General features: G+C 36.3%; 1 protein-coding gene and 1 non-coding gene across 2 annotated transcripts; one reads left to right on the top strand and one right to left on the bottom strand.

Annotated features, from left to right (window-relative positions):
- TRNAD-GUC lies at window positions 1–72 on the top strand. Its single transcript has one exon. It is a non-coding gene; the product is annotated as a tRNA-Asp (tRNA).
- On the bottom strand, window positions 924–7,305 carry LOC107612727 (pleiotropic drug resistance protein 1). The gene is made up of 17 exons (XM_016314448.2): window positions 6,635–7,305; window positions 6,208–6,541; window positions 5,982–6,112; window positions 5,189–5,863; window positions 4,780–5,096; window positions 4,505–4,665; window positions 4,274–4,374; window positions 4,013–4,163; window positions 3,836–3,910; window positions 3,618–3,745; window positions 3,193–3,525; window positions 2,785–3,075; window positions 2,604–2,687; window positions 2,382–2,515; window positions 2,062–2,289; window positions 1,539–1,965; window positions 924–1,446 (listed from the first exon to the last, which is right to left on the bottom strand). Exons 1-17 carry the CDS (start codon window positions 7,076–7,078, stop codon window positions 1,183–1,185), a joined length of 4,278 nt encoding a protein of 1,425 aa, XP_016169934.1. The 5' UTR covers window positions 7,079–7,305; the 3' UTR covers window positions 924–1,182.

Genomic DNA, 9,793 nt, shown 5'->3' with positions numbered 1-9,793 from the left:
GTCGTTGTAGTATAGTGGTGAGTATTCCCGCCTGTCACGCGGGTGACCCGGGTTCGATCCCCGGCAACGGCGTTTTTTGCTGTTACATTCATTGCTCTGCTTCTTTTTGGTCAATTTATGGGCTATAAATAGCCCATTTAGAATAACAAAACCCAATGGAATCTACCCAAAATGGAATTTTTTGCATGTTGGGCCTTGATAATTCTGTTACCAAAAGCCCCAATACCTTTGCCCAAAAACACCTATTTTACCCCCCAAAAAAAAGAAAGAAGAGAGAGATTAGTTCTGACCAAAATCAAAATGAAATAACCCGTAGGATTTTTTTTTTTTGGACTTGGGCTATGCCCAACAACCCAAACCCGTAGGATTAATGTAGTGTAGTTTCTCAAGTCCAAAAGAATAATGCAGTGTAATTTTTCTTTTGGGCTTTACGCCTAGTTGATTAATCGGAAAAAAAAAACTATAAAAATGAAAAGAATTGGTAGACAGAATTTACCAAGAAAGAAAGAAATAAGAGAAATTATTAATGGATGATATTCATTATTGAACAAGATGAACGTGTGTTTCAGGGAAAAGAAATGGATGCAAGTGTGTTAGAATAGGAAATTTTCTTCCCTTGGTTCTCACTTGAGTCATGACATTAAAAAATTCCTAATTTTCTGCATTTGCATGATCTGCATATGCCTAAACACACGTAGCTGAATTATTATTATTTGGTAGAAGATATTCTTTGTCTTAGCACCGTTTGCATCTCAGCTTTATCTAATATTAAATGGTTAATTAGTTTGTGAAATGTATTACTGCCAACTGAGCTTGCACTTGCATAGTTGCATGTAGTTTTATGTTATTAACAAAAACATTGTGGATTCAGAATTAACAGGAAAATCAAGCCTCTTCTTATATGGAAGATTGAAATGATTATTCATCAGAACACACTATATCTTTCATTTATAAAGTTAAACTGATAATACAGAACCAAAATCTTATTCATATGCTTGTACATTTATGAAAACATCTCCGAATTTGCACAAGAAGGTGGAAAATAATAATTGCTCCTAAAAGCAAAGTTGGATGAACTACCATAGATACAAATATAACAAGTGTCAACTGAAATTGAAAGGGAAAAAAAAAAGAAAAAAGAAAAGGGAAAAGAAAGAATAATAAAGAATTCTTCAAGTGTCTCTATCTCTTTTGGAAGTTAAAGGCCTTGATTGCAGAAGCAAAGATAAATGCAAAAAGCACAGCAATTCCAGCAACCACAACAGCAGCATATCCTATGAAGTCATGCTTGATTCCAAAATAACTGTGTATGAACTGCCCAACATTCTTGCCGCCTTCACCATCCATAGGAGTAGTTATATCTCCAAACTGTGATCCAATCAATCCATAAAGGGACCATGCAACTGGGCAAGCCCAATAGTACCACCTCCACCATATAGGTATGCTCTGTCATAACATAACAAAAAGCAAGTTAAGAAAAATGTTCATAAGTATAATTTTTTAGTTTTGTTCACCAATTCAAAGTTGTTAATACTTACAGGTCTTGGGACGACAAATCCTGAAAAGAGGTTCCAAATTGCATAGAATGCGGCAGCCACAATGGCAGCAACATGGTGGTTTGGTGTGACAGCAACAGCCATCATTCCATAGAAGGTGAAGTAGCACAATGTGAAGAACATGAAGTATAGATACCAGAAGAACTTCGCAGCTGTCCAGTCAAATTGGAGCATGGCGTAAATTATGAGGCCATAGGTCACGGATTGCGTGAAGAGGTAAGGTATTTCAACTAGTATCTGTGCAAATGCATAGGGTAAGGCAGAGTACATTCCAGCAGCTTTTTCTCTATAGAACACTGTTCTTTCAACTGCTACCACTGGCTGCACCGATGAAGCATTCTGTATTCCAAGGAACAGAACCGCACTATACATTGAACCAACTGCGTTGAACAAGTCTTGCCGTTTCTTGCTGTCAGCAACCACAAGGATTATTAGCTCAAGTGTTCAACAGGGCGGCGAAGAAAATGAGTAAAATAAAAATGGAATGTGTGTTAGTATTGCTTACGTTTTGTCTCCAAGGCCCCAGAACATTGATCCAATCATCAAAGCTATGAAAGTAGTGAAGAAGAACCTCACGGCAGTATATGGTGGATTGCGCCAATAAGACAAACGCTGTTTCCATAAGCAAGCTTGGCATTGGACCAAGAATGACTGAGAGAATTGAGTTGGGAAATGAAGATCCTTTGAACCAGGAGCAGGCTGTCCCAGCTCTTGTATAAGTTGCTTGTTTCTCCTGAGAAAGCCATGTAAAATAGTCTAAGCATTTTGGAGCTCAAGAATATTATAAGCATAGATAGACCTCAGCCATATGCATTATTAGCTTACCTATATAGATCAGAGTTTTTGTATAAATCTGTAAAATCAACACCCAAATTGAGTTCTTGTGCTGTTGTTGTAACTTCCAACATCCAAGTTGCTGGGTTATATCCGTCCTTGATTTTACTCACTCCTTCAATGCTCTGGAGAATGGAAAATATTGGAAAATAAGTAATTGCTATTGTGAATCATAGCAGTGAAGTTTAATGTTGAACTTAGGCAGGAACCTACCTCAAAATACTTGATCAAATGACTAGAATGATGACCAAGTGGCCCAACATAGATTTCTTGTCCACCACGCTTCATTAGGAATAACTAGAATCATATGTAAGCAAGATATGTCAGATTCAAATCCAATGGAGAGGGGAAAAAATTTATGAAATGCAGATACTTTTATCTTATCACCCTTCACCTCATCAAAAGCTTCAAATATGTCAATGCTAGGTTGATGAATGGTGCACACAACAGTTCTTCCTGTGTCCACTGTGTTCCTGACAGTTCTCATAACAATTGCAGCAGCTCTTGCATCTAACCCAGAAGTCGGCTCATCCATGAAAATTATGGAGGGATTAGCCACCAATTCGACTGCAATAGTTAGCCTCTTGCGCTGTTCGGTTGAGAGACCACTCACACCAGGCAAACCAACTAGTGAGTTCCTCAATGGGGTTAGCTCCACAAGATCCATGACTTCCTCAATGAACATCTGTAACCATTTGCCAAAAAGTTTTAAGCAATTAGTATCTAAAACGTGATGAGTAGTTTGTCATAATAAACATCTTAGATTTTAGCCATAGTGGTGTGTTATGCAGCAGTTACAAACCTTTCTAGTTTTGGAATCAACACTTGAAGATAAACGGAGCCATGCAGAGTAGAGCAAGGACTCATAGACTGTAACATGAGGTGAATGGATATCATTCTGTTCACAGTAACCCGAGACTCGAGCAAATGTTTCTTGCTTCTTAGGGTATCCAGAAACTTTTATGCTTCCTTCAATATATCCACCAGTTTTTCTACCAGCAAGAACATCCATCAAGGTAGTTTTACCGGCTCCACTTACACCCATAAGAGCAGTGAGAACACCAGGCCTGAATGCACCACTAACACCCTTCAGAAGCACCAACTTGTCCTCTTGTACACCTTGTTCTTTCATTTCCTGAAAGTTGAAATCAAGAGTAATGATTTCATTTGCTTTCTGATAAAGAAAAGTAGCTAAATATAGAAACAATGTTAGTGAATGTGACTTACCTGTGGCATGTCAACAGAATATACGACTTCATCAAAGGTGATAGCATATGGTTCAAAGGGAAGAACCATTCCCTTTTTCTTTCCATGGCTTGACTCCACAACAGCATCTTCTGCTGATCTTGAATTTTCTGCATGAAAAAATATACATAAAAAATGAGCATCTAAAGATGGTATCTTGTGATTAAGAGTTCATGAGTGATACGAACAAGATTACTGACCTATGCGTGGCAATTCAACCTCTTGTGCATCATCTTCAGATTCTTCAGTTATTGTAGGCTGTGGCTTATCAAATGCTGCACATTGAAGAAATAGTTATCAGTAACGAAGTTGTTGCATATATAAGAGTCTTGAATTGAATCACAATCACTAATGAATGATCTGATAAAAATACTCACGGCCAAGGATATTAAGAGCAGCCGCAAACACTCCATTGAAAAGGAACACATATCCAACGCAGGCTGCAAGGCCTATCCAATACCAATATGAGTCTGTGAAGAATCCACGACTCTCGAGAAAAGTAACTCCAAAGTTGGGGTTGGAGCTTTTCTGAAAATTGGAAAGAGCAAAATAAGTTAGTTAGGATTAGGCCTGCATGTTGTGGATATAATAAATAATAATTATATAGATTCCAAAAGTTGCAAGTTTCATGAAATTACGTTCCAACTGTGGCCAAGAAATTCATTGACCATTAGACCAGTTTGTCCATACATCAAAGGTGAACACCAGTAACCCCAAATCCACCAATCCTTTATATTCTCTGTTTCATTCACAAAGAAATGAAAATGCAACAAACATGAGATCATAAGGTTGAATCAATGCAGCATGTTTTGCTTTTGTGTTACACATCCAACATGTGGGTGTGCATTGTAAAACTAAATTCTACTTACTTCTTGACAGAAGGAAGCCACCCAATGAAAGAAACGCAAGAATTGCAAAGGAACCAAATGTGTTGGCAACAATCATGTTTCTACCGAGTGCTGCAATAGCACGGAATAATCCAGAAGCCAATTGGTGGACGAATAACAGCAAAAGATACTGCTTGAAAAGCCTGCAAAAAAAATTAAAAAAAAAAAATTCAAGACCTCGCATCAGATTTTACTTCTCTCAACTCTCAAGAGTTTAAGCTGTTTGGTAAAAACATTTATATGATTTTATATCTTACCTGCCGACATTAGGATCAAATCCAATGACATAATAGGTGAGGAAAACCCAAACTCCAACTTCCACAATTGTGACAGGAATCTTGAGAATCCATGAAGGAATAGCATATGCCCATGAGGGATAAAACAGAAGATCCCTTTGCTTGTAGAAAACAGGAAGCTTAGCAATGGACATGGAAATTTCAGCCATTCCATTGAACATGATTGTGATCAATGTGAAAAATAGGGCACCGGCATAAACACCAGCATCATCCTGGTTTCGGTGATGCATCTTAGTTCTAAAAAACAGTGTCATTGCTATCAATGCCATGATGGTTAGCTGCAAAGAAACAAAAAAGTTTTTGAGTATCAGAAAAGAATGAAAATGAAAACGTAAATGCGGAATTTGGCCATGTAGAAAGAAAAACAAACCTGAACAAGCTTGAAGACATAAACAAAAGAGTTCCTCTTCATAAGAAGATACTCTCTTGCGAAGTTAGCCTTCAAGAGTTCCTTCTTGTTGAGACCAAACTTCTTAGTGGTTAATGCAGCTGGATGGCTCTTAGACTTGTCAAATGGAACTGCAATCTCCTCATTAAGTTTCCTTCCAACGTGGAATGACTGAAAGGCTTCAGCAAACTGAGTAACCGTCACGAATCGATAAGGCTCGTCCCTGCGAGACCAATACTGTGCTTGATCCTTCTTTGAAGTCACTTCTTGAAGGAAGTCAGCAACACCTTTCCTCTCTGGACACCTGAATCCCATGGACTCAAAGAAGTCCAGCACGTATTCGCGGGCTCCATGGTACACAACTTGCCCATCGGAGATCAAGATGATGTCATCAAACAGTTCATAAGTCTCTGGTGCTGGCTGCAGCAAAGATATAACCGCCGTTCCATTCATAATGTGAACATATTGCCTCAGAGAGCTCACAATCTGGAAAGTTGTGGAACTGTCCAACCCTGTTGATATTTCATCCATGAACAGAGCATTTGTTGGTCCAACTAACATTTCTCCGGTGGTAACACGCTTCCTTTGTCCACCGGAGATTCCACGCAGCATTTCATCCCCTACCATAGTATCAGCACATATATCCAGTCCCAAGATCTGCAAAATTCAACAACATATAACTAAATTTCTATCTATAACAAGGATCCACATCCAGAGACACATGAATAGTTATATATCGAACAATACTAATTAGTAATAACTAACTAGTAGCTACCTTGAGTGTGTAATCAGTTGCTATGCTTGATTCCTGGCCTGCAGTGGAAACCGCCTTCATGTAAACATCAATATCAGGGTCAGGCTTGATGTTTGCTGCTTTCTCTCTTCTAGCCAACTCAGATAACATGTCTGTTGATTCCAGATAGAATAATTAGGGTTAGGTTATACTACAATTATGATTTTGAGGAACAAATATGAGACGAAGCTAAGGAGTAAGGACTAACCATAACGAGATCCAACTCCTTGAACCCTTGCAGAGAAAGCCAAGGTTTCCCTTACAGTCATCTCTCCAATATGAACATCATGCTGGCTGATGTAAGCAGCAGTTCTTTGAGGCACAAACTCATTCATTTCATGTCCATTGTAAGTCACTTTCCCAGCTACCTGAAGACCCTTATCAAGCTTGCCAGACAAGGCTAGAAGCAGTGTGGTCTTTCCAGAACCTGGAGGACCTAGAAGCAGTGTCATCCTTTGAGGCTTCACAATTCCGCTAACATTCTTGAGAATAGTAACGTGTTTCTTTTTGCTTGGGAGAACATGAATAATGTTCAAGAATCCCTAATCAAAGAAGAAGTGAGATCAGACTAGCTTCAAAAGAGAGTAATAATTAGATCATGTTCAGTTTAATTAATGGATTAATTAATTAATTACCTCAACAACGTTGAAAACAGAGTTGATGAAAGAAGGCAAAGCTCTGCTTCCAACGAAGGCCTCAGCATCGATGTTGAGATGTTCATAACGAACTTCAACGGTGGGAATCTCGAGGCCAACCCTATCGATACGCTGCTTGAGTTTCCTGAGGAACTTCTCGTTGTCCTCTTCGGCAACCTTGACCAGCCTCTCTAGAAGCTTCTGCCTCTCTTGGTAACCGAGATCGGTGACGTCGACCTCGCTGGCGGGGCCCTGTGAGGCCGTTAACAAACCTTTCCTGAGGCGGTTGTAGGTTGGAAGTTTTTCAAGCGCAGCCCACTTGAGAGCTTCTTCATCATTCTCTTCACGAGACGACCGAGAGAACACTTCAACTCCGCTGTTCCTCCACACCGATGAGCTTCTTCTTAAACTATTACTCGCTCTGTATATATCAGTTCCCTCCATTATTGTTTCTTTTAAAGAAACAACAACAGCAAATTCAACTTCTCCTTCCTCTTCTTCAAGTAGATTATATTGTTCTGTTTGTGATTGAGTGCTAAATATTAAATGGTTCTTCTTCTGTTTGTACTTAGATTATTGTTTGAAAAAGAAGAAGCTAAAGAATGAAAAAATATTGAGAGAATGGTTTTGAGATGGAAAAGTTCTCGGTGTATTTATACGTTAGAAGATGATTGTTGTTAAATACAAAAAACTGGCGGCGACTGAAAAGTCAGACGTTGAATTGGTAATAACTTAAAAATTAGTTGTCATTGGCAATAGAAAATAGTAGAATTTAATTAACTCGAGTATGAAAGAAAAAAGGTAGGAATAAAATAACTTGCGTTGCGTGGGAACGTTGTTAGGGAGAAAGTTCCATTATTGTGGCATATGGTCAAAGATATATGAAAGGGGAACTTTCCTGGTTACTTAGTTCGTGAATTCATTCATCTAGAAATAGTATTTACTATTATTCATTACTTACTAGCCGTAGAATGAATGCCTTATGTAAATGTAAAACTGTATTTTCATTTCTACTGTAACCACCGAAGGAGATACAGTGAATTAATGAAGAAGACAGGGTAAATATTAATCAAACTCCGGATAGATTAATATAATCAACTTAAAATTTTTAAAAAATAAATTTAATTAAATTTTTTTAAAAATTAATTAGTCACAAAAAATAAAAGACCATTCAAATCAGAAAACGTTAGGAGGTTGACCAGGGTAGTCACTAGTCAAGCACCCAACCATTCAGGAAACAGTCTCGCAAATTTTTTTAAAATTTGAAAAATATCAAATTATCAACATTTTTTTTTTCACTTTAGATTTTTGGTAACTATATTCACTTTAGATTTGAATTAATATTAGAAGAGTGCTAAGATTTTTTAATTATTAACTAATTATTTGTTTTTTCTATTAAAAATATTGGTGTAATAACCGGTTGAATATGAATTAGAGTGGGTGTCCATATAAAAAGTCACAACTCACAAGAATCCTGAGATATGGCATATGATGTAAATCAGTAATAAACTAATAATCGTTAAATTAGTTATTAAATAATATAAAAAAGTAACACATGTGTGATGTTAATTAGTTATTAGATAATATCTTATCTTGGAAGTCATATATGATCATCAAGGACGCCATCCTTCGTTTAATGGAGCTTCAACTGACCCCATCAACACGCATCTTTGGCTTCTAGATGCCTATATTTACATCGTTTATTCTTTACGCTTTAATCTCCCCAAACACATACTGTTAGGTAGCGTTTGTTTTGAGGTACTAGGATAGAGACTGGAAGACTGAGACACAGTATCATATTTGTTGGTTCAGAGACTGATACTAAAATTTCTGTCTCTGTCCCTAAAATTTCAGTATTTCAGTACCTCCAAAAAGTAGGGACACAGGGGACTGAAATTTTTAGAGACGGAGATTGAAATTTTAATAACATTTTATACCTAAAATACCCTCATTTCAATTAATTAATTTCAATTTTATCCTTTGTGCAAATTAAATTAGAGTTTTATTCTTGTTTCAATTTTTGTCCCTCCCTTTACGCCAAACAGAATACTGAAATTTATTTCGGTCTCTGTCTCTTAGTCTCTGTCTCTCAGTCTCAGTCTTTTTGTCTCTGTCTCTCCACCAAACGCTACCTTAAGAAATGTGTGATTTACTATCCAACTCTACTTTCAATTATTAGAGTATAATTTACAAAAGTTAGCAACTTGCCCAACATGATTAAAACAGGCTCAAAACCTTTAATTATTTTTTGAGAGGTTAGTACAATAATAATCGTGATGAGATTAATTAATCAGAATAAGCGGTAATTAAGGGAGAAGAAAGGGGTCTAAATTGACGTGCCTTTTGTTTGTTTATTAGCACATCACATATTTATGAATGAGGCCAATGTTAGTTGGCATTCAATTCCAATAAGGATAGGGTGTGTCGTTGAATCTATTGAGTATTGACCCAATGGAATATTGCATAGCCAATAATTAATATTAATATATTTCATATGGTCTTGTGATTCTAGATGAGACCAAAGCAGCCCTCAGTACAATATAACATGTAGCCTATCAATTTTGATGCTTTGGCTTATTTTATTAGATATTATTATGATTGTTAATTAATTTATTATAGTCTAAGGTCTGGGACGTTGAGAGTGTGTACGTAAAAAACAATAAACAAATTCAATCAACTTTAGTCTGCTTTCTCATGCCATGACTCGCTGGCCCTACCATCCCTAATATTTTTCATAAATCTCTTTCTAGATGGTTGATTTTCTTTCTTTTCTTTTTTTAATATACAAATATAAATTCATTTTATTATTCTTTCTTCATGTCTTTGATTTTATCACATCTTAACTGTTAGAATATAATTAGGATCAATTAGAATTATTTAGTATATCTGAATATTTATTATAGAATATTACGTCTTTATTATTACGATTTTCTTATTCCCTATAAATATTATTCTATATTGTATCATTCTAGACAACTTGAATAGACAATTTGATTACACTCAATAATATACAAATCTTTTCTGCAGTTTAGTCTCTTATTTCTAACATTAACAAAGTAATATTCTAAATCAGTTTTTTTAATAAAATTTTAGTTTTTAATTAACTTAAATTTAAATTTTTTATTGTATTAAATAAATTAATTTTCACATCAAATTAAT

This window comes from Arachis ipaensis, chromosome B08 (genome assembly GCF_000816755.2).
Source record: "Arachis ipaensis cultivar K30076 chromosome B08, Araip1.1, whole genome shotgun sequence".
Taxonomy (NCBI): Eukaryota; Viridiplantae; Streptophyta; class Magnoliopsida; order Fabales; family Fabaceae; genus Arachis; species Arachis ipaensis.
Note: the sequence above shows the minus strand (reverse complement) of the source record. Positions and strands in the feature narration are given on the sequence as shown.